Source organism: Trachemys scripta, chromosome 2 (genome assembly GCF_013100865.1).
Source record: "Trachemys scripta elegans isolate TJP31775 chromosome 2, CAS_Tse_1.0, whole genome shotgun sequence".
NCBI lineage: Eukaryota > Metazoa > Chordata > Testudines > Emydidae > Trachemys > Trachemys scripta.
Genome location: NC_048299.1, coordinates 157,224,304 through 157,249,869, shown reverse-complemented (window position 1 = coordinate 157,249,869; position 25,566 = coordinate 157,224,304). Strand labels below are relative to the sequence as shown.

The window sequence follows — 25,566 nt, the reverse complement described above, 5'->3', positions numbered from 1 at the left end:
AGATATTTACACCTGGGTCATACTACCTGGTTTTCCCTTCCAACAAGAAACATGTCAGATCCTGCCTAGTTTCTTCCTTCAAACAAGAGAAGAAAGTGTCTGTGTGTTGTGTCCATCTATTCTTGTGTAGTTTGATCTCTTATCCAGAATTCTAACTGGAAATGGAAGGGAATCCCTTAGCTAATTCATACCAGGGATATAATTAGATACAGAACCAGTGGGATAAGCACTTGGAGATTTATCAGTAGGTTATTCTTAAAATCTCCTTAATCTGAGGGTGCGGGTTAAAACGTCTGATCTTATCCATACTTTTGTTGTTGTTGTTTTTTCCCAAGTAATCATGCCTTTCCAGGTCCTGCTGTGCAGTTAGCATCTAGCCCCAAGATACACACTGTAGTAATTTTCTATAACATTTGTCTTGAGTGTTTCCATCTTGTGGACACTGTAGAAAACACAGCTCAGTCTCTATCTGGTGTGTGGTGTGCACTGAAGTCTGCACTGGTAGAGAGAAGTGACATAGCAACTGAATCCTCCAGGTTGTATTACTGCTACATAAAATCAGTCTTTTGCTTGCAATAAGACCACTGTTGGATTGGTCCAGCCACATTGAAGCATCTTGTATATAAATGAGATCTGTGCATCTCTTTCTGGCATAGAGTTGCATCCAGTAGTTAGATGTGATGAACATCTAAGATTGTATAATATATTGGAGCACTTAGTGTGTCATTGTGTAATTAAAAACTGTATCATAATGCAGATGTACAAAGGGGGGCATACTGAAAGTACAGAATTAAAGTTGGGAAATGCCAAAATTAAGGTTGAGTGCTTAACCTGCAACCTTAGTGTTCTCTTGATACAGTTTTTTAATGGTTTTTGTGTGTGTGTTAATTTGCTCTTAAAGCTACAATTCCCAGACACATCCATATAATGTATGTTGTATCATGGGGTTAGCACTAAGTTGAATATAATTCTATGTAATTTTTCCTCTGCATGCTATGTAAGTTGTATAATTAGTTGAAAATTTGTTCAACGGGTTATAGATTGATTAATGGTTGAGCACTTTGATCTCTGCTTTTCCCTCACAGCCAGTTGCTGAACCAATCCCAATCTGCAGTTTCTGCCTTGGTACAAAAGAACAGAATCGTGAGAAAAAACCTGAGGAGCTCATCTCATGTGCGGATTGTGGCAACAGTGGTAGGTGACCACTTATAGTGCTCCTGGAAACAACTGTATCTCTCAAATGCGGCCACCAGGGGCCTTTCTTGCGGCCACAGCCTCCTGGGCTGTGATGGGGAGGTGGGGGTGGGAGGGAGGGAGAGCGGGCAAAGTCGCACCCGTTTCCCCTCCCTGTTGATCCTGGATGCACCACCTTGGTGTTGATTGCTGGGGCTACCAGTAGGGATTGGGCCCTGCCCCCCTCTGGAGTCACCTGGGGCACAATGCTGTAGAAGCAGGCAGCCAATGAGTTCCCCGCCTTCTCAGGAGTGTTGGGGCTCAGACTTTGGGCTTCAGCCTTGGGGTGGCGCGGTGGCAGTCTCTGGACATGAGGCTTCAGGCTCCAGCCCCCTGCTACCTCCCTCAACCCCCATCTCCCCCGACCCTCCCATCCAGGGATTAATTTGTCTCCAGGCTTGCCAGGGCTGAGTAAGTCTGCTGTGAAAAGTGATACCTGTATGTTTAAGATCACTTTTCACAACAGACTTACTAGCTATCAGTAAATATATACACATCCAGATCATTATAATTTGTGCATATTTATTTGGTTTTCCTAAAGCTAATTAAGTATTTTAGGAAAAAGCGTGAGAGCAGCCACCAGCAAGAGTTGGTGGCCATATTCTGAGGCCACCAAAAATTTTGTCCTGAGAACCTCTCTAATCTAGTATGATGTCCCCACATAACTGTCTGGATGGGGAACAATAGGGTTTGGCTAGCTGATCTTTATGCGCCTTCAGTTTGGGGGACAGTTGCATTTAACTGCCACATAACTAGTTCAGTAAGCCCTTAGTAAAATTTTTAGAAAGCTGTCTTCTGTATGGCCAATTTTGTCATCTCTTTGACCCCAGTTCAACAAAGCACTTAGGCATTTAAGTAGGTACTTAAGTGCTTTGCTAACTGAGGCATTTATACCACACTTATCCAAGACCTCCTGAAGGTGTAAATTTTTAACGATGAGAGTAATTAACTAGTGGAACAATTTACCAAGACTCATGGTGGATTCTCCATCACTGGCAATTTTTAAATCAAGACCTGGATATTTTTTAAAAGATCTGCTCTGGGAATTATTTTGGGGAAGTTCTATGGCCAGTGTTACACAGGAAGTCTGCCTAGATGATCACAGTGGTCTCTTTATCAATTCCAGGACCAGAAGGGACCATTGTGATCATCTGGTCCAACCTCCTGTATAACAACATGCTGTAGGACTTCTCCAAAATCTGTCTCTGTCTCTCATCTTAGTATCCCACAGTCATCCTCTGTGTCTTTGTTCTATGCTGATGACTCACTTGATCCTTTAGCTGCTCATCTCCTTGCCCTCACCTCATTTTACCTGCAGCACTGGATCAGCTCTCTCATTGACCATAATGGCCACTCTAAATCTTGCCACTTTTTCTTGCATAACTTCTCTAAGATCCAACCTTTCCTCTCCATCCACACAGTAAAAATTCTTATCCAAGTTCTCCTCATCTCGTATCTTGTCTATAGCAACCTCCTCCTCTCTGAGTTTGACTAATCCTATCTTGCCTCATATATATCCATTCAGAACGCTTGCTGCAAACATCAATTTTCAGACTCACTGCTATTTCTTCTCTACACGACATCAAATGCAAACTACTTATCTTCACTTCACCGCCTATAGTCTATTTCCTCTACCACCAGTGATGCCAGCATTCATTGTCCATTTGTTAACCCAGCTTATTTGACATTTTTTCTTTCATGCTGCACCATATGCCTGGGAGAACTTCCCAATAAACATCTACAAAGCCACCTCATTGTCCCCTTGCCAATCCCTCCTTAAAACTGTTCTGCCATGATGCCTGCAAAAAACTTGACAGTGGCTAGGTAGCTGATGTACTGTGACCACTGCTTAACTTAGCAACCATTACTATCTCATTTTTTCCTTGTGCTCCCTCTCTCTTTGTATCCGTCTGTTGTACCTTGTCCTATAATTAGATTGTAAATTGTTGGTGGTAGGGACAGCCTTTTTGTTATGTAGTTATAACGTGCCTGCAGTCTGGCTCTGATCTAAAATTAGTTACAAACGACTACAAAAAATATCAAGTTAGAAGTTCACTTTAGACAGAAACCTCACAAGAGAGTCATCTGCTCATGTGTTCAAAATGATATACAAAGGACAATTTAGCTTTAAAAAAGATAGAGTAAATCAATGCACAAAAATTTCTTCAGTTAAGTCCAAATGTATTCAACTAGGAATGGGGCTGCTAAATTTCATGCAATGTATCTGATTTTGAGCTGTAAGTAAGTATGAGCTGGAGTACCAAGTCCTGGTGAGATCTGTGTTGAAATAGAAGGAGCTTCTGGGTATCTGAAACTGTATGTGAAAGATATGACTAATTAGACCTCCTTATGTATGTCCCAGAGCAGTGACAGCAGCAGAATTGCTTCCTTGGGGTTATCTATTCTTTTTTCATAGGTCATCCGTCCTGTTTGAAGTTCTCTCCAGAGCTAACAGTTCGAGTGAAGGCCTTACGATGGCAGTGCATTGAGTGCAAAACTTGCAGTTCCTGTCGAGATCAGGGCAAAAATGCAGTGAGTACTTCTGGAACCAAACATTTACAGCTTCTGTTTGGCTTATCTTTGGTTACCTAGTGAGACTCCGAACTAACCAGTACTGTATACATTTATGGTTGGGAACTTGACATAGCCTGTCTGGGATCAGTGGTAACTGAGAGCTGGACCTGATGCAGTCCTCTGGTGTGAAGCTAACCAGATCTGTCTCTTCCACAGGATAATATGCTATTTTGTGACTCATGTGACCGAGGTTTTCACATGGAGTGCTGTGACCCACCTCTCACCAGGATGCCGAAAGGTGAGGACTCTGTGTAACAAATAGGGGAATTAAAAGAGATGTTGGGGGAGAGGTGAATTGAATGTATTGGCATATCAGAAAATAAGAGAATTCCCCTCTCCTCCTTACCCATCTTTATCTCACTCATTGCACCACTTTTCAGGTATTAAAAGCCATAGCACAAGGAGAATCTGTACTTCATGTAACCTGCAGATGAGAATCCTTTATTCTCTTCCTCTCCTGCTTTCAATAGAAAGAATCAGAATGTTAAATCCTGGTTTAAAAGTTTTCAGAGGTCTGAGGGGATGGAGGTTATGGTAGCAGATTATCATTATCAACTTCTTTGGGTGAGTGAGTAGCTTTGTGTAGAAGAAAGAAACTGATATGCGGTCCTTGAAGTGGCAGCAGATATTTCTGTTTGTGTAGTTAGTAGCTCCTGGAGCATAAGCTCAATTTATTCTGTTCTTCTCATAACTCAAAAGCCATGTATAAGGGAAGTCTGTCGAAGTCTTCCCACGTGGTGTGGTGATGTCTCCACCTAGTTTGGAGGCACTATCCTTAAGTACAGTAGGAACTCATTAAATGGATGTCCTTCTGTACTATTTTTCTAATAATCTGATGCCTGGGCTCCTCTGTACTTGCAGGAAGCATGCTTAAAAACTTACCTATAGAGCCTTTCTGGAGTGAGTGCTTCCACCAAGACAGGATTTGAGTTTAGGTTGCTAGGACAGAAAGTTTTCTTACAATCTTATAGTAATGGGGATCTGTCAGATTGTTCTTCCCTCCAGCTGGAAGGGACCTGTACTCTTTCTTGCCTCAATTTTTTCCTTCCATCCGTGATGAAGCTTTGTGTCTTACAGGTATGTGGATATGTCAGATATGCCGGCCACGGAAGAAAGGAAGAAAACTTCTACACAAGAAGGCAGCACAGATAAAACGACGCTATGCCAACCCAATAGGACGTCCCAAAAACAGGTTAAAGAACCAAAACACAACGTAAGTTGCTTTAAGGAGAAAAGGAAAGTGAGTGCAGGGGAGGGGGAATAAATGGGCCTTCTGTGGGGGGCTTAGTGTCCTACCTAGGGTGAATATCTCTTAGCCCTGGTCTACACTAGGAACTTATATTGGTATAGCTATGTCTCAGGGGTGTGAAAAATCCATACTCCTGAGAGATGTAGTTATTCCAACCTAACCCCTGCGCTAAATTGATGGAAGAATTCTTCTGTCAAACTAGCTACAACCTCTCAGGGAGGTGAATTACCTACATTGACAGGAGAATCCCTCCCATCCGTGTAGGTAGTGTCTACACTGAAGCAGTTGTGCCACGGTAACATTTTAAGTGTAGACATACCCTTAGTACATAATTTTTCCACAGTACTAATATTAACTGTTTTACACAGAATTTAATTTCTCAGACTACTGTGTACAGTCAAGGAGTGTTGGGGCATTTGTTCAGTTCTTCTTTCTCCCTTTGCCGTAACTAGATGTTTAGATTTAAAGTATTTAGATTGTTACTTCAGACTAGCTTTGCTGGTTTACAGCAGGATTCTATTGCAGCATGGCACTGCTCCTGTCAACGTAGGCTAGCTGCACTCTATAGTCCTCTGGAAATATTGCTGGGAGTTAGAAAAGTTGTAGGTTACATACATTGCCACAATTAATGAGAAATCTGAAACAGAAGCGGATGAATATGAGCATCCCATCGAGGTGATATTTTGTGAGGGTCTTAAAGGGGCACTGATGCTTAGGTCAGTGGAGGGAGCATTCTCTTTTGTTCCTTCATTGTAGTGGGAAGTCCTACAACATAATGGGCTTAGATGAGACCACTCTAAAACCTAATAGAGTACCAGAAAGGCAGGTCATGTGTATTTCACAATTTCATGACTGCAAACTTAGCTGCAAAATTCAGATATCAAGCTTGCATTTAAAAAACCATGTCTTTAGCCTCTATGGGTATGTCCACACAGCAAAGAAAAACCTGCGGTTGACCCATGCCAGCCACCTCTGGCTTGGGCTGCGGGGATGTTTCATAGCTGTGTAGGCTTCCAGGCTTGGGCTGGAACCCAGGTTCTGAGACCTTGGAGGAGGGGACAGGATGGAGGGGGGGGTGGTTAAATGAAATAGCCCTGCAGCCAGAGTCCCGTGAGCCTGAGTTTTTCTTTGCTGTGTAGACATAACATTAGGTTGCAAAGTAAACCTGTGAAGAAAATAGCAGTTGTTTCATTGATGTCTGCCTGAGTCAACAGACATTCTGAAGCAATAGCTCTGAGAAGCATGAACTGCCTTATCCATTTCAATGGGTTTTTAAGTCTAAAACCTAAAAGATGACAGTTTAAATCTCAACACTCTTAATTTTTTCACTGGTGATTGTTTTAGCAGAAACAGCCAGCTAATGTGCATATCCCACAGTTCTTAATTGTTTGCTCAGCTGTCAAAGCCTTCAGCTTCTTCCTGATGCTTTCTACAATGCAGTTGTGCTGGCAATATAAAATCTTTGGCATATCAAAATATGAAGATGTGGGGACAGCATAAATAAACTGACTTTAACATGAACAATACTTGCATCTGAAGAAGTGAGGTTCTTACCCACGAAAACTTATGCTCCCAATACTTCTGTTTGTCCTAAAGGTGCCACAGGACCCTCTGTTGCTTTTTACAGATTCAGACTAACACGGCTACCCCTCTGATACATGAACAATACTAATACTGTGGCTGCTGTACAGATTGTATAATTCAATTTCATTTTTCATTCAGTAAAAACCTACATTTTTATATTTAAATGAATCAGCTAGAGAATTTCCAGTAAGCAGGAATAGTCTAGGAATTTTGCTGTGCAACTTAGGCCTAGACTGTCATGCAGTAAACAGGCCTGTGATTACCACTTATTGAATTGTGCAGTTGATGTCTATATACCATGGTGATTGGTATGGTACATAGATGTTAAACCAGTTTATTACCTTACCTAAATCTCTCTCTCTCTCTGCCACATCTACTGACTGGCCCTTTTTTCGCCTACTGGTTCTTTAGATCGAAAGGCACCTTCAGTAAAGTTCGAACTGGCCCTGGTCGGGGCCGGAAGCGCAAGATCACTCTATCCAGCCAGTCAGCGTCATCAGCAGAAGGAGGATACCTGGAACGGATAGAGGCCCTGGACTTCTGCAGAGACGGCAGTACCACCTTGAAATTTAACAAGAAAACCAAAGGGCTCATTGATGGCCTTACCAAATTCTTCACCCCCTCCCCTGATGGGCGGAAAGCTCGCGGGGAAATGGTGGACTATTCTCAGCAATATAGGATCAGGAAAAAGGGCACCAGAAGATCTAGCACTTCAGACTGGCCCACAGGTAAAGGATCTGTCCCCTTGCCAGTGAAGGCAGCCTCTTTTAAGCCAGGAAAAGGTTCACGGAGGTAGAAGATATTGAACAGATAAGAGCTGGTAGATGGTGGAAATTTGATCTAGAGAGTAACAGATTCAAGTGCAAAAATCAATTAGACATCATAATAGAGTGACAAGGTAGGTGAGGTAATATCTTTTATTGGACCAGTTTCTGTTGGTGAGAGAGACAAGCTTTTGAGCTTACACAGAGCTCTTCTTCGGGTTTGGGAAATGTACTCTGTGTCACAGCTAAATACAAGATGGAACAGATTGTTTAGCATATGTAGTTAAGACATATTTAAAGGGACTGTTCAAGGCAAAGTGGCCAGTTAACACCTTTCCAGTCATAGAGGGAACGGGGGAGGAAGTGGGGAGGGGGGGTTAAGTGGGTTATAGATTGTTGTAGTAAACCATAAATCCAGTGTCTCTGTTCAGTCCATTATTTTTAGTATCTAGCAATGTTATGAATTTAAGCTCCCAGGCTTGTCTTTTGAAGGTGTTACGCAGGTTCCCCCAGTTTTTTTGTTTGCTTTTTGTTTTTGTTTTCCTTTCCCTCCTATGATTGGAGAGGTATTAATGGGTCACTTCACCTTGAATGGTCCCTTGGAGTGTTTGTTAACTGCTTATGCTAAAAAAAACAACAAGGAGTCCGGTGGCACCTTAAAGACTAACAGATTATCTGTTAGTCTTTAAGGTGCCACCGGACTCCTTGTTGTTTTTGTGGATACAGACTAACACGGCTACCCCTGATATTTGCTTATGCTAAACAATCTGTTCCACCTTGTATTTAGCTGTGAGACCAAGTCCATTTCCCAAACCTGAAGAAGAGCTCTGTATAAGCTTGAAAGCTTGCCTCTCTCACCAACAGGGGTTGGTCCAATAAAATATATTACCTTACCTATCTTCTGTCTCTAATATCCTGAGGCCAACACGCTACAACAACACTGCATAGATGTCATGATTGAATAGGAGAATGGAAGTGAGCTGGAGACCTTGGCTTCCTATATATATAAGCAAAGAAGTACTTAAATAGATAGATACAGTTCCAGTCCAAAAGGAAGAGGCTAAGGGTGGCCTGAGAAATCTGTAAAGTAATGTCAAATATTGTTTGGGAAGAGTGAGTGATTCGGAGGCAGGGACTAACTTAATAGAAGTTTTCTTATAAATAGGGAGGTGGAAGTATGAAACAGAGTAACTAAAAACAAACCTGTATGATAGAAAGAACCCTTGTGAGTTTCTTTTGTGTGGCATAGGCCACCTGTAGAAGGTCTGTACTGTTCTGGAATGTGAGAGATCCTGCTTTGAGCAGTCCTGAACACATTATATGCCACTAGATGGCACTCTGGAGAACATTAACTCCGCTCACTCTGTCTCCAAGTTTCAAGCACTTTTTTCAGCTAAAGAATGCAGTCTGGATTGCAAATCAAGTGACAGTTTTTATGCTCTTTTCAGTCTTGTGTAATTTCCTATATTATATGTCAAGTAATATCCCCTTTTCCAAAGCACCAGAAACCAATAAGATGATTAATCACTTAGTCATAGATTACTTTAACTACCCTTTTACAACCAGTAGATAATATTCAGCAATGCCATGCAGGAAATCTCTCTTTAGCAATAATTATTAATATGGATACAGTTTTGTCACAGTAAAATTAAGCAAAATTCACAGAACAATCATGGGGGGGAGGGGGGGAAAAGGACAAAATCAGGGTATGGTCCCAACAGGGCTGAAGATGAAGCCAGAGCCTCACTATGCACGGGGCTGACAGCCAGAGCTGAAAAAGTTATGGAAATCTGTTAAAGTCATGGAATTCGTGACCTCTGTGACCAAATTGTATCCTTAATTATGAACATCAGACTGGTTGTCTTTGGAAGTGTAAAATGGGCACTTGATGGTTGTGGGATGGGATGAGTGCAGTAATCTGCACCACTCTCAAATAATCCCCAGCAAGCAGATTTAAATTGCTGATGTGGCTGCAGAGACGGTTACTTGAATATTGAACCAAGAATGTTGTGGCTCTTTGGAGTTCAAATGCCTTCTCTGGTGCTGGTGAAAAGATGGGAAAAGGTGCTTTATGCAAAATGCAAGCCTTACAGCTTTCACTCAGATTTTTCATGTAGTGAAATATTGAGGGGTGTATAGCTCAGTCTGTTTTGGGAGGCGCAGAGAAAGCCCATGTTTGGCTGACTGGATCCCTGCTTACCAGAAATAGGCAGTAAGCCATATGTAATTTCCTTTGTTTCTAAATTCTCATTGTGTGCACGTCACTATAATAACATGAAAGCTTAAGAGACCAGCTATTTAACCAGGTCCAGTATGTTTGCATTATCTCTTTCAGGGCCATCAATCCAGAACTATCTATTCTGGTATGGTCTCAAACAAAAACATACCCATCAGAAATGTGGCAAAGAGACTAAGGCTATGTCTACACTAGAAACCTTACAGCAGCACAGCTGTACCGCTGCAGCTGCGCCACTGTAAAGTCTCCCGTGTAACCACCCTAAGCTAACCGGAGAGAGCTCTCTGGTCGGCATAATTAAACCACCCCCAACGAGCGGCGGTAACTATATCAGCGGGAGAGCATCTCCTGTCAACTTAGCTCTGCCCACGTCAGTGCTTCTGTCAGTGTAACTTATGTTGGTCAGGGGTGTCTTTTTTCACACCCCTGAGCGACATAAGTTTTACTGACAAAAGTGCTAGTGTAGACATAGCCTAAATGCAGTTGTCTCTTCTTACTAGAGGAAAAGAATGCACTTATAGCTTTGCTAATGATCAGTGAGAAATTTCTCTCTTATTCACAGACAATCAGGATGGCTGGGATGGAAAACAGGAAAATGAGGAGCGGCTTCTTGGGAGCCAGGATGTCATGACCGAAAAAGATATGGAGTTGTTCCGAGATATTCAGGAGCAAGCGCTGCAGGTAAAGTCAAATTATTAGTGTCTGGGAAATCTTAAACCTGTGCTATAAATAAAAACATGGAGAAAAAGAATTCCTACTGCTGAATCAGTCTGTCAGAGCAGCTAATTGCCCTTTTCTGAGAGGATGTATAGTAATGGGTAGTTGATTCAAGGAGGATGAAAGCTGTGGCTGATTAGCTTCACAAACTGCAAAAAATTCATGAGAAGAAGAGGTTTATGTTCTAAAATAATGTATGTTATAGTTATACTATTGTTTATCATGCACCTTTGACCATCTTACTTGTCCTCTGTCCAGTCACTAATGCACCCCCCCGAGACTTATTCTAACATTCTAAGATCCAGCAATCATTTAAAAAAAAACCAACAATCACCTGCAAGGTAAATGTTCTCTTCCGCAAATAAGGAAGCCCTCCCTTCCACTCAAACACTCCTCCCCTCCCCCCCCAAGCAAACAACAAAACACCCACAGAAAACAAAACAAAAAAGCCTCTGCCTGAAGCCCAACATGGTCAGGATTCAGCTGTAGTCCAGTGACCACATTTTTGATAAAATCTGATATTTCAGATTTTGCAATGCAGGAATCTGAAATATTTTGGCATTGAAAAGGAGAGATCATCATAGCTTTTGGCTTTGGAAGATTTTGAGATATTGGACTTAAAAGTCATTACATTTTTATTGTTGTATGTAGTGTAGGTGTAGCCATGTTGATCTCAGGATATGAGAGAGACAAGGTGGATGAGATAATGTCTTTTATTGGACCGACTTTTGTTAGTGAGAGAGCCAAGCTTTCGTGCTTACACAGAGCTTCTGAAGAAAAGTTTGTGTGTAAGCTCAAAAGCTTGTTCTTCTCACCATCAGAAGTTGGTCCAATAAAAGATATTACCTCACCCACCTTGTCTCTCCAATTATATTTTTAGGTATTTTTGGTCAAACTGGGAAAGATCCCTTGCAGAGTGAGTGAGAGACTGATCTAAAAAAATATAAACAATGTCTGTTTTACTCTGTAAAACTATCTTTGTGTGGAATATCTGTGAACATTTTAGTAGTATTTTTTTCCTGCATGTCTCCTTAATCATTCTTTGCAAAGTTTCAGAGATCTGGGCCTAAGGAAATAGAAAATTTATACTTAAGTGCTTTGGGGGTTTGTATCTGTCTGGCACTGCCCTGCCCCATCTGATTAGTTCAGTACCTCTGTCCATATATGCTGTTTGTCTGTAACTGAATGTAGTGCAGTTATTCCTATAGCATCATTAGTAAGGCTATGTTTTAGTCATGGGTATTTTTAGTAAAAGTCATGGACAGGTCACGGGCAGTAAACAAAAATTCATAGCCCGTGACCTGTCCATGACTTGTACTATATACCCCTGACTAAATCTTGAGTACTCTCGGGATGAGCGGCCTGGGGGTACTCTTATTGGGGGTGGGGTGGGTGGGGAGAAAGGAGGTTGGCAGGGACGGCAGGCTCCCTACCTGGCTCCGCACGGCTCCCTGGAAGTAGCGTCATGCCCCTCAGCTCCAAGGTGGAGGCGTGGCCAGGGGGCCTCAGCACATTGCCCCCACCCTGAGTGCCGGCTCCGCAGCTTCCATTGGCCGTGGTTCCTGGGAGTGCTGCGGGGATGGCACCTGCGGACGTAGGCAGCACACGGAGCCGCCTGGCTGCCCCTCTGCCTAGGAGCCGAGGGACATGTTGCCACTTCCGGGGAGCCCCCCCGAGGTAAGCGCCGTCTGGAGCCCTCATCCCCTCCTGTGCCCCAATCCACTGACCCAGCCCTGAGCCCCCTCCCACAGCCAAACTCCTGCTGCTGCTCGGGGAGCGTGGCCCAAGACTGCCCCAGCAGCGGCCAGTGCGTCTGGCCCAGGGTGATGATAGAATCATAGAACTGAAGGGCTGAAAGGGACCTTGAGAAGTCAACAAATCTAGCCCCTTGCGCTGAGGCAGGACCAAGTACACCTACACCATCCGTGCCAGGTGTTTGTCCAACTTGTTCTTAAAAACCCTCCAATGATGGGGATTCTGCAACCTTTTTTGGAAACCTGTTCCAGAGATTAACTATCCTTACAGTTAGAAAGTGTTGCCTAATATCTAACCTAAATCACCCTCGCTGCAGATTCAGCCCATTAGTTCTTGTCCTACCTTCAGTGGACATGGAGAACAATTGATCCCCACTCTCTTATAACAGCCCTTAACATACCTATAGACTGTTATCAGGTCCACCTCAGTCATCTTTTCTCAAGAATAAATATGGCTAATTTTTTTTAACCTTTCCTTATAGGTCAGGTTTTCTAAGCCTTTTATAGTTTTTGTTGCTCTCCTCTGGACTCTCTCCAGTTTGTCCATATCTTTCCTAAAGTGTGGTGCCTGGTATTGGACCCAGTACTCCAACTGAGGCCTCACCAGTGCCAAGTAGAGCAGGACAATTACCTCCTGTGTCTTATGTTTATCCCTGTTAATGCTTCCCAAAATATTAGCCTTTTTCACAACTGCATCACATTAACTTATATTCACTGTAACCGCCTGATCCTTTTCAGTAGTACTGTCATGCCAGTTATTCCCCATTTTGTAGTTGTGCATATGATTTTTCCTTCCTAAGTGAAGTACTTTGAACTTGTCTGTATTGAATTTCATCTTGTTGATTTCAGATCAATTCTCCAATTTGTCAAGGTTGTTTTGAATTCTAATCCTGTCTTTCAAACTGCTTGCAACCCCTCCCATCTTATCTGAAAATGTTATAAGCATACTCTCCATTCCATTATCCCACTAATTAATTAATAGATTGAATAATATTGGACCCAGGACTTACCCTTGTGGTGGGACTCCACTAAATACGCCCTCCCAGTTTGACAGTGAATAGTTGATAACTACTTTTTCAGTACAGTCTTTAAACCAGTTGTGTATCCACTTTCTAGTAATTTCATCTAGACTACATTTCCCTAGTTTACTTATGAGAATGTCATGTGGGACTGTGTCAAAAACCTTACTAAAATCAAGATGTATCACATCTACTGCTTTCCCCGCTATTCAGTGGGCCAGTAACCTTGTCAAAGAAGGAAATTAAGTTGATTTGACATGATTTGCTCTAGCCAAGTCCATGCTGGCTATTCCTTATAACCTTGATATCCTCCAGGTGCTTACAAATTGATTGTTTAATAATTTGTTCCAGTAACTTTCCAGTTATCGAAGTTATGCTGACTGTTATATAATTCCCTGGGTCCTCTTTGTTCCCCTTTTTAAAGATACTTACTATGTTTGCCCGTCTCCCGTCCTCTTAGCCGTCATCCATCCTCCATGGATTCTTGAACAGTTCTAAAATTGCTTCAGCTAGTTCCTTAAGTATCCTATGATGAATTTTATCAGGCCTTACCAACTTGAATACATCTATCTTATCTAAATATTATTTAACCTGTTATTTTCCTACTTTGGCTTTTATTCCTTCCCCCTGTTGTTAATATTGATTGTGTTAAGTATGTGGTCATCATTCACTTTTTTAGTGAAGACTGAAGCAAAATAGACAGTAAACACCTCAGCCTTCCTAATGTCATAGGTTATTAGCTCTCCTTCCTTGTTAAGCAGAGGATCTGTACTTTCCTTTGTCTTTCTCCTGCTCTTAATGTATTTAAAGAACCTCTTCGTATTGCCTTTTATCTCTCTTGTTTAGGTATAACTCATTTTGTGCTTTAATCTTTCTGATTTTCTCTCTACATACTTTTGCTATCCTTTTGTGCTCTTCCTTAGCAGTTCATCCATGTTTCCACTTTTTGTAGGATTCCTTTTTGATTTTCAGGTCATTAAAAAGCTCCTAATGGAGCCATATTGGCTTCTTACTATTCTTTCTAGTTTTCCTTTGCATGGGGTTAGTTTGTACTTGTGCTTTCAATATTGTCTCGTTGAGAAATTGCCAGCTCTCTGAACTCTGTTTTCCTATATAAAAATTGCATTAGCCTATATAAAATCACCATCTGGCTGGGGCCTCTGTGTTATTCTGTCCATTTTTATAGGTTTCACAGTCTTGAATGATCTGTTCCTTCTAAAACGACAAGTTTTGCTCTTTCCTTAAGTATAACTATCCTTATGCAGGTTGTTCCTCTTACTCCAGATATTTGGGCTTCTGTTTGTTTATCTTTTGTTATTCCATAGTAATTGGAATGAACCCAACCTAAATATAGTCACTACATACAAAGAGCGTTAATGAATAATGAGTTGTGATAAGTCTGCACTAAACCACAGCAGTGAGATAAACCAAACTAATATGAGAGCCATTAACCCTTCAGATCCCAGCACAAATGCAGTAGTACTGTACAGAATTGCTTGTTTCTGATACTATTACATGGGTGACTTTAAAAAACAAAACAAAAAATCCAACCCCATAATAAAGTGCCATAAGGACTAGCTTTTTCAGTCAGAGAATTTTGGCTTAGAAAAGTAAATGAAAATCTGAAACTAATCTTCCAGGAGTTTGGACAGAAATTTAGTAAATAGATGCCATTGTCAAACAGTTGCTGGCCAGAAAAGGAACAAGTTTTGGAAAAACAAACTTTAGATGTAATGTATTTGATATTGCAAATAATCTGGTGAAGGCAAATGTAATTTTAAAGTGAAGTAGCTTGTGGATTGGTTTTGGCAGGGATTGGGTTAAACAGTGGTTGAGATGCAGTTGATGCGAGTGCCTGTGTAGAGCTGAGCTAAATGCTGCACCTGAGCAAACGGAAATGCACAAGCTGAATAAAGTAGCACAGGGAAGAGACTGAATCTGTAAGTGCGTGAGGCGGAAGTAGTGTAGGGGCAGACCGCAGCAAACCTGCGAGTTGTTCAGTACGTCTCTTGGTGGGAGCTTTCTCCTGACCACTGCAATGTGCAAGCAGCTGTACTGGAGCTGGGTCTCCACATTTACACTGGGCATTCATTTGGAGGAGAGGTTGATTGCTGATGCGAGGGCACAGACGCAGGAGACATTGCCACAGGTGCACATTACTCTTTGTTCTTCTTCCTTGAAATATGCCTGGTGATGCCTGGGATGATTGTGTTGGGACTGACTGCCAACTCTGCATTGTTGCTCTCAGGAGCAGTGAACGAGGAGTATGCAGTACTGTTCGACTAGACAAGAATAGAGATTCTTATCAGAATACAGTGTTTGGAGATTCTTCACTGGATTTGAATAGATATAAAAAGCTCCCTACTCCTTTCTTCATAAATTAGCTTTTGTCAACAGGTGTAATTCTCACGTTGCATATATCCCATTCTGAAATGTGTTGGGTGATTGCACTTTCATTTCACCATGGGATCCAAATACTAGCCTAGCACTAGAGTTAGCTTTTAGCACCAAAGGTTGTTTTAATCCAGCTAGCGCAGGTTTTTTTGTCTTTCAGTAAAATCTTTTTACTGTCCACAAGAAGGTAAAGTCATTCCTTCATTTAGCTCCCTTTCTATTAGGGACAACCCCCCAGGGCTTTTCCTAAAAGGGAAGGGCCTATGGAATCAATAAGCTGAGGGGAAAAGGCATTTTTTCAAGTAGAGGAACTTTTGATCATACACAGATACCAAACTGTAATTTTTGAAATTTTTTTGGTCGACCTCTGAAAAAACTTAGACTTGGTAAGAATGGAAGGAACTATGAACCGAGTACCTCCATTACTGGTTAACCCATGTGGTGCTTTTAGATAAAACTCTAGGACAGAAGGCTTTTGCTCTTTTCTGTATCTTGAGGTATTTTGTTCAAATGTGTATGCCTAGGGGAGCTGAATGAATAATAATCTGAGCTTCCTTCCTTCTGCATTAGTCCTGAACAGATAGAGTTATACTAAATAGAAAAATCTGGATTTGGGATGGTAGCATCTCATGCCATAACCCAATTGCCAAGGATCTTTTTAGCTATTTCATTCTACTGGAAGACATTTATTTATAGGCATTTCACTGACACTCTTCACATTAATATCTGACAACCTACTGGTAAGAGGTCTCATTTATTAATAACTATGCAGTCCAGGCTGAGACATGTGACAATGCAAAGTCACTGAAAACCTTTGGATTTTAACCATGTGAGTGTTGGAGCTTTTTGAAGTAATGTGGCCATGGACTGACAAGTTGAAAAAAAATGGAGAGGGTGTGCAATTCCCGGATTCCAAGGCTTATATCCTGGAGAATGTTTACCAGCAAACTCAGACAAGGAACTGCAAATAGGAGTTTGGGTAACATCCTAAACCAGTGACCACACCCTAAATAGAGATTTGTTTGCCACTGTTGTAACTCTCAGCAGTGCATGTGGTGTGTGTGGGTATACCTTATCACTGGATATATGTATGTGTATGTCCGAACACCATCACCAGTTATCTATTTCTCTGCTTAGATATTGCGGTGATGGGAACACAGAAGCACCTAGACTGAAAGAAGATTAGATTGAGTGATTTATAAGAGTGTTTGTTGTGTGCTGGCTATATCTGGGGCTGTGACCTGCAGCAAATGTGGGTAATATTAAACACATCTGATTGGCATGAAGATGTTTGCTAGCCCTCCCGTCTCTGAATTGGGTGCCATACATAAAGAGTAAGTGGTATTGCTGCTGGCTTTAAAAGCAGATGTCAGCATCTTTCTGTTTCTCTATGGAGCCATGTAGAGGAAGACAGACTAGATGGATATAAACATATTTCTCCCCCCCCTTCGCCCCCCCATCACCACTGTATTCCTGAAACTGATGAGTATTTGATTTGCTAATGTACAAAAATATTTTTTCTTGAACAGAAAGTAGGGGTGACGGGGCCCCCCGATCCACAAGTCCGCTGCCCTTCGGTTATCGAGTTTGGGAAGTATGAAATCCACACCTGGTACTCCTCCCCATACCCACAGGAATACTCAAGGTACAGTGTGCAAACTCTTCACTGTCATTGGTGTTTACAAATTGTGTGATATTTACTCTGGCAGGTGCAGAAATCCCAGGCTGGTGAACTGGAATTTTAGCATATAAAGAGTATTTAAATATATGTGGTTTATAATAAATAATGAAACGAGTGTCTTGGGGTCTGTTTAGGCCTAATCAAAAAATTGATAAATTCTCTCACATCCCTATGTACTGCAAGTATTAGAAATGCATTTGAAAGATATCATAAGATGGATATGCAGAGAGTTGAGATGCTGTGTTCCCAGGGGAGAGAGCACTCCCAAGCTAAGTGATCTGGCAATACATTGTTACTTAAACATGTAGATGACTGGAGAAGCTGGGTTTGAGGTCTCATCAGTTCTTTAGTTTTAGTTTTACATTACAATATAAACTGTTAAAGTTTGTGCTGAGATAAATTTTGAAATAATCTGATTTAGAGCTGCAAAATAGTATGTATATATTCTTGAAGGAGATGGGAAAAGAAATAAGCAGAAAAGTTGTTAAGAATAATTTGTTTAAAATTACACTGTATGAACTATAGCTAAATTATTTTTGCTTCTAGATATTTATTTACAGTTATCAGCATAATGCCTCACATTTATCAAACACAAATATGGTAAATCTCTCTGTTTCCTGACCTAGGAGACTACCAAGTAGGAGACAGTAAAATTTATTTGGTCGCTTTTATATTGTTTTCTATTCGGTGAAAACTTTGCAAACTGTCTAAACCACAAGCTGTCCAACCTTCAGAAAAAAGTCAGTTCAGAATGTGGGCCAGCTTTAAATAAGACTGTAGAGGGGAAAGATTGAAACCACAAAACACCCTCTCTCACCCAGTCATGCGGCTCGGGGATCACTATAAAAAATCATTCTGACTCTTCCAAATGCTGAGGGATTAGTTAAAATAACTGTAATTAACGCTGTCGCTGGAGAGAGTAATTGGAGTCAAGTCAATAATAGCAGGCTCACCATCGACCCCATCACAGTGAATGACTTGAACAGAGAAAAGCTTCATAGAAATTAGAGATTGAAAGGAAAGAAAATTACAAAGCCCTCATCTAGCACCCCCACCCACCTCCTGATGCTGAACTGTTCCTTACAGTACAGTATTTCTCCAGAGTTTTAGCTGACACATACAGTGGGACCTTCACCACTTCTATTGGATACTGTTTCATACTTTAGCAGAGCTCAGTACGTGGAACACTGAATATATGTAAAATATGTATTCAATAGAATAAGGAAATGGGGTGGCTTGAGGTATATTTTATATTTTTGGCTGAAACAGATATTGGTTATGTTGTTTGGTTAGTGAGACTGCTTTTATCATTTTCTTTTCCCTCAAGTTCTGTATTAGCAGGACTGAGGAATTTAGTACTTTTGTTATAGTTAATAAGCAAAAGCATACAATGTATTTATAGATTTTGATTTTCTTTACCTTTACTTACAGGCTACCTAAATTGTACCTTTGTGAATTCTGTCTAAAGTATATGAAAAGTAGAACTATCCTCCAGCAGCACATGAAGAAATGTGGCTGGTTTCATCCTCCAGCCAATGAAATTTACAGAAAGAACAATATTTCAGTCTTTGAGGTAAGTTAGGAAAATGAGTGATAACTGCTGCTTTCCTGTGTCATTTAAAATGTGACACTGATGCCTTTACAACGTTCATATAGATCATGTGGGTTTCATATACCCTTAAAAATCTTGCCCTCTCTTTGTCCTTAAATCATTCAGCTCTATAAAGAATGAAGAAGTGAATGATAGCCCTGAGTGTCATAGTGCTAAATTCATGGGTAGATCAGTAACCTCAAAATATGTTAAAAGCCATAAATGGGGTTTAATTTATCCTTCAAGCTGATATATTAATATAACAGAGTGATCAGTGCCCCCAAAGTGTACCCTACCACTTTGAGAATCATCTGAGCCACTATGCATTATCTGGAAATCCTTTCATTAATGTTTGAGGGTTAGAATAAATTGAGATATCCAACAGAATCAGATAATTGTATGATGATAAGTGTAATGACTTCATTTGTTCTCTATTTCTGTAAGGTTGATGGCAATGTCAGTACCATTTACTGCCAGAACCTGTGCTTGCTGGCAAAACTCTTCCTGGACCATAAGACACTCTATTATGATGTGGAGCCATTTCTTTTTTATGTGCTGACACAGAATGATGTCAAGGGCTGCCATCTTGTAGGCTATTTCTCAAAAGTAAGTATTTTAGCATGGAGTAATTTTGGACTTGGACTTGGAGCTGGACCTGTTCTGAGTCAGTTTGAGATATAGTGTTGTCAAAGCATCTTTCGTTAGTTGTGGCAGTCCTGGCCTTAGACTGTGTATGAAGAATTCAGGGACATGTAGCAACTAATAAAGCCAAATTTCCTCTTAATATTGTTGAACAGAGCATATCCTCAAAGGAACTAGTACAGCACTTAGCAGCTCAAAGGGAGAAGTTTTTAAATGACTTCCTATTCCCTTGATGGTGATAGGTAGAACGGCTTGTGAAGTAAACATTGTTACCCACATAAAGCTATCTAAGCTCTTCCTCAGCAGATAAAGTCTTTTCTTGGTCTGCAATTTGAACCTCATTTCAAACCATTTATTTTGTATGCTGGGAATGCGGAGACTCCACTGATGCTGAAAATGTCTTCGTGTTTCCCATATAGAAGCCAAGCATAGGAAGCCAAACATAAGATTTCAAATAGCTACATTTTCAAATCTCTTTGTCCCAGCAGTAGTTGTTTTGCTTGCAATCCTAGCCATCAGAGCAACAAAGCAAAAACCAAACAGAAAAACCCCAGTGACTGTAATCAATGGTCATCTTTCAACTTCTAGACCAGCACACGATGACTTGGATTTTGATTTCAGTTACAGTGGTGTGAATCTTGGGTTGGTTTAGATTTACACCAATGTTACTTGGATATTAGAATCTATCTCAATGTGTTTAGCACCTCCATTTTGGTGCTTTTGAGTGACTGGTGGGGACTTAAATTCCTACACTGACCGTCACTTTTATCTTTGTTTCTAAGCTGAAGAAAGTAGCAGATGTCACTGTCTCAGTCTTTTCACCCTCTTGGGGTGGTTGTTTCAGTAGTAATGACAATGACTTGGTACTGTTCCATCTTAACTCATTGGGGACTATGCTTTGCTGATGCGCATTGCTGTCCCCAAGGAGCTGTGACTGGGGCTTTCATTCTTAGCCTTTAGCTCAGGATTAATTACTAGCTCACACACCGCAGCTTCTTTTCTATCTCACTAAACCATTGTTTTTCAAGTTTCTTTCTCTTTTCTCTATCAGGAGAAGCACTGCCAACAGAAGTACAATGTTTCCTGTATAATGATTCTTCCCCAGTACCAGCGTAAGGGCTATGGCAGATTCCTCATTGACTTCAGTAAGGATCACTTTCACATTCATATTTTTTTCATCTTTTCATATTTGTTTGGCCTTTCATATTTTTAGACGGGACTAGACGGGGCAGATGTACAGGTATCCAGGAACTTTCTTGGGTGAAATACCTTCTCCAGAATTAGCTCTGTTCTGAGAGCACAAAAAAACATTCAGACTTCTGGGCTCTGCTCTTTAAACTGGTGGAAAGCTAAATGCTGAAAACAAATACATCATTCTCCCTTTGATTCCCATGTTTACCACATAAGTGCCTTATGCCAAAAGCTGTAGAGATGCTCAGTGGAGAGTTTCTGGCAAAAGCTTACCCTACTTCAGTAGTTCTTTCTGAAATAAAGTAAACCCTAAAACTACATTGCTTGTTGAAACTGTCAGCAGCTAAACTAAGTGACTTATAGTTTCTCAAGCAGATGCTAATAATAGTTTGTTTATTTTATCTTTTGATTTAGAGTAATCAAAACCACCTATACACAGGCTCTGAGCATTCTGTCAATTATATAAAATTATGAACTCAAAACATATTTCATTCAGCTCCTCTTACTGACCAGCGGCTCTAAATACAAACAATAACATCCCATTACATTGGTCAGTTCCTCAGTCTCCACTGTCAGCTTGTCTGCTCTTACCAGCACAACGATACTGGTATAATTATACCACTCTAGTTCTACTGAGGTAACTCCGTGTATGGCCACTCTTATTCTAGAATTAGTGTCCACACAGGTTGTTATAGTGGTACAACTATACTGGAATAGTTCTGCCAATAAATTTCCCTGGGTAGACCAGTCCTAACTCTCTTCAAGGACCAGGTGAAACACATGGGCCATACAAAATGCCCTGAAAGTCAACAAATCTGGGTTATTTCAGACTAGGAGTGGGAGCCCCTGGCTCTGGTAGGGAATGACTTGTCTGCCAGCCACTGCCTTTGTTATATCTAGCATCCTCGCCTCCTCTGATCACAACTATGGCAGTATATCACAGGAAGATAGGCAGTTTTAGGCCCATTAGAGCTCTCTAGGTCAGTACCAGAATATGAGACGCTCAGGGCTCTAACTGAAGTTTCCCAACATAATATTTTTAAGAAAAATTTTGGATTTTTTTTAGTTCAGCCAAGTGGTGGAAATACGTGCTTCCCCTTGAAATCCCCAGTCATCATTTTAATCAAGTTTTGTGCCTGAATATTCAATTTTACAAGCACAAAAATATTTGGGTGTGCTCTGAGGAGAAGGTTGCTATTGTTTTAGGCTGAAGTCAGTTATGAAATATTTCTTTTCCCTCTTGTCTTTCATTAATGATTAAAAACAATAGAGTAACAGTTCACTGTTTTGTAATTGCTATATTAGTGTACTCTAAAATAAATTTGAAAAGGATATTTAGAAGGCTTTCTGCACTTTAACTGCATGCTCAATATCCAGAGACCAGTTCCAAGGCACTTTCTCATTATATTCTTCTTGACCTGAAGAAGAGTTCAGCGTAAGCTCAAAAGCTTGTCTCTCACACCAACAGAAGTTAGTCCAATAAAAGATATCTCACCCATCATGTCTCTCTAGGTTCAAAATAGGCAGATTGTGCCATCTAGTGGTAATAGCTTATAAATAAATATACGGAGATATACCTATCTCATAGAACTGGAAGGGACCCTGAAAGGTCATCAAGACCAGCCCCCTGCCTTCACTAACAGGACCAAGTACTGATTTTGCCCCAGATCCCTAAGTGGCTCCCTCAAGGATTGAACTCACAACCCTGGGTTTAGCAGGCCAGTGCGCAAACCACTGAGCTATCCCTCCCCCCATAATCTGTAATCAAAGCAGGATGCAGTTTATAAATCTCTGAATGCACTATAGAATAATGGAGGTTAGAGATGGAAAAGATCTGACAGAGTATTCGGTGTCTCCTGTAGATGCAGGATATAGTCTTGGTTTTCAAACACTTTCCATCCCTTTTTTGGAAGAATGCCACTGTACAAACTTCAGTATAATGTTGGCATTGGGATAGGATGTAATAGTTGGTATCTACGTATGCCAGTATTTGTGAGAAGTTGCTTTGTGTTTCCTTAGGCTATCTGCTATCAAAGCGTGAGGGCCAAGCAGGATCCCCAGAGAAGCCATTGTCTGATCTGGGCCGTCTCTCATACATGGCTTATTGGAAAAGTGTAATATTGGAGTGCCTTTATCATCAAAACGACAAGCAAATCAGCATCAAAAAGTTAAGCAAACTCACTGGAATCTGCCCTCAAGACATCACTTCCACTCTGCATCACCTGCGAATGCTTGACTTCCGCAAGGACCAGTGAGTATAGCAATCCCACTGGTTCCCAGCTGGGATCCAGATACAGCTGTATAGAGTTGTGGGAGGGATCACATTCATAGACTTGGGTGGTGTAACATCTCTCCTGCTCCCCAGGGGCCAGCTCTGACTGCTCAGACAGCATTAACAGGAGAGATCACACAGTAATATGCCAATAATCTGGGTGAATGTTGAGAAGGGCAAATATATAATCTGAACATCAAAGCCAAGTAAAATACCATCAGCTCTTACACAATAGCAGTGATGTGTTTTGTTGTTTTTTTTTTACTTTTCCTATTTCTTTGGGGAGGTGGTATGGTACGATGTCATTCAAAATCACATGAGCAAAGGTACTCTTTGTCCCGCAACAAAGGTCTTGTTTACATTATAAAAGTGACCAGGTCAGGTTATAACACTCATGTCCCCGAACACAGTTAAAGCATATTTTTGTAGTTGGGACTTAACCTTTTGACTGTGTTCTTGAGTAACATTAAGTCTTTGATATGTACCCTAAGTAATGAGTGTCTCTCTCTCACCCTTTCCTTCCCTTCATTTTAGGCTGCCTCTCCCCCAGTTTATATACACCCAATCCCACAGTCTTAAAACCCTCATCTAAGAACATAAGAATGGCCATACTGGGTCAGACCAATGGTCCATTTAGCCCAGTATCCTGTCTTGCAACAGTGGCCAGGGTCAGATGCTTTAGAGGTAATGAACAGAAAAGGGCAATTATCAAGTGATCCATCTAGTCATCCAGTTCCAACTTCTGGCAGTCAGAGGCTTTGGGACACCCAGAGCATGGAGTTGCATCCCTGACCATCTTGGCTAATAGCCATTGATGCACCTATCTTCCATAAACTTATCTAATATTTTTTTTAACCCAGTTATATTTTTAGCCTTCACAACATCCCCTGGCAACAAGTTCCATAGGTTGACTGTGCATTGTGTGATGTGCATCCTTTTCTTTGTTTTAAACCTGCTGACTATTAATTTCATTGGATGACCCCTGGTTCTTGTGTTAAGTGAAGGAATAAATAGCACTTCCTTATTCACTTTTTCCTCACATTCATGATTTTACAGACCTCTATCATATCTTAGCTCAGTTGTCTCTTTTCTAAGATTAACAGTCCAAGTCATTTTAGTCTCTCCTCCTATGGATGCTGTTCTGTACTCCTAATCATTGTTGCCCTTCTCTTTACTTTTTTCCAATTATAATATATATTTTTTGAGATGGGGCAACAAGAACTGCAAGCAGCATTCAAGGTGTGGGCATACCATGGATTTATATAGTATCATATGATATTTTGTGTCTTATTATCTATCCCTTTCCTAATGGTTCCTAACGTTTTGTTAGCTTTTCTTTCTGTCGCTGCACATTGAGCAGATGTTTTCAGAGGACTATCCACGATGACTCCAAGATCTGTTTCCTGAGTGGAAACAGCTAACTTAGACCCCCATAATTTTGTGTGTATAGTTGGGATTATGTTTTCCAATGTGCATTCCTTTGTATTTATCACCATTGAATTTCACCTGCCATTTTGTTGTCTGGTCACCCAGTTTTGTGAAATCCCTTTGTAACTCTTTGCAGTCAGCTTTGGACTTGACTATTTTAAGTAATTTTGTATCATCTGCAAACTTTGCCACCTCACTATTTACCCCTAAAATCAAATGAGGTTGTAATGTTCAACTTGCAGTTTGCTCTGTAGCTAACAATATCATTGTTACCAGTGGCAAGGAATGGAAAGACATTAGTGCTGTCTCTCTAAAGCAGCTGCTTTGAACATGTGGCCCAATTAGCACATAGCAGCAGCCCAACTCAAGTGTGTGCTAAAGGCTCCGGGCTGCCCTGCTGTGCAGCGGGGTCCATGTTCCGTGCTGCCCTGCCTCAGGGCGAGCTCTGGGCAGCCCTACTGCGGGACGGGCTCCAGGCAATCCTGCCGTGGGGTGGGCTCTGGGGTCCAGGCAGCCAAGTGCCCCATGCAGCAGGGTCTGGGGTCAGAGTGGGCCAGCTCTCTGCCCACTCTGTGGAGGGGTCTCTGAGCATAGGGGGTTAGGTGGGCGGGGGAGTTAGCTGGGGGGCACTGTGGTTCTCAGCCTGCAGCCCAGCTAATACTTTGTGGGCCACATATGCGGCCCACAATGATAAATAAATTGAGAACCACTGCTCTAAAGACTGAAGATGCCCTCCCTCCCAGTCTTAGGATATCTCAGATGATAAAATATTGTCCTGTCAGACTGTCCTCTGTTACCTTTCCTTCCTGAATCCTGACATGATGGGCATCGATTGAGGGTACAGAGTCCTTCTTGCTTTGCGTCGGTTTCTCTCTGTCTGTGTCTACAGCGTGCACCACATGTATGGCAGACTGAAGGATTTTTCTCTATTCCCAGATTTGTTATTGTTCGTCGGGAGAAACTTATCCAGGATCATATGGCAAAGCTCCAGGTGAATCTCCGGCCTGTAGATGTAGATCCAGAATGTCTGCGTTGGACACCTGTTATAGTTTCCAACACTGTTGTCTCTGAGGATGAAGAGGAAGAGACTGAGGAAGGAGAAAATGAAGAGCAGCACCAGAAGGAAAGAGAGGTCAGTGTAAAAGTGAATCTGTTCTCTTTATGTAGACCATAGCCATTTGAGTCCTACTCAGTCAGCTCTTGTACCTCCCCAGACAATACAGGTGTTTTGTTTCAA

The 25,566-nt window shown here is 41.3% G+C and overlaps 1 protein-coding gene across 2 annotated transcripts in view; it reads left to right on the top strand.

Moving 5' to 3' along the window:
- The window catches only part of KAT6A (lysine acetyltransferase 6A), a 75,857-nt gene that overhangs the window by 32,344 nt on the left and 17,947 nt on the right, over nt 1-25,566 (top strand). For both annotated transcript variants that reach the window (XM_034762045.1, XM_034762046.1), the window contains 12 exons: nt 1,086-1,194; nt 3,650-3,765; nt 3,964-4,045; nt 4,885-5,020; nt 7,052-7,368; nt 10,203-10,321; nt 17,054-17,169; nt 18,637-18,778; nt 19,241-19,402; nt 20,490-20,583; nt 22,649-22,880; nt 25,266-25,461. In XM_034762045.1, coding sequence (XP_034617936.1) covers nt 1,086-1,194; nt 3,650-3,765; nt 3,964-4,045; nt 4,885-5,020; nt 7,052-7,368; nt 10,203-10,321; nt 17,054-17,169; nt 18,637-18,778; nt 19,241-19,402; nt 20,490-20,583; nt 22,649-22,880; nt 25,266-25,461 — 1,821 coding nt within the window. The remainder of the gene's footprint in view (nt 1-1,085; nt 1,195-3,649; nt 3,766-3,963; nt 4,046-4,884; nt 5,021-7,051; nt 7,369-10,202; nt 10,322-17,053; nt 17,170-18,636; nt 18,779-19,240; nt 19,403-20,489; nt 20,584-22,648; nt 22,881-25,265; nt 25,462-25,566) is intronic.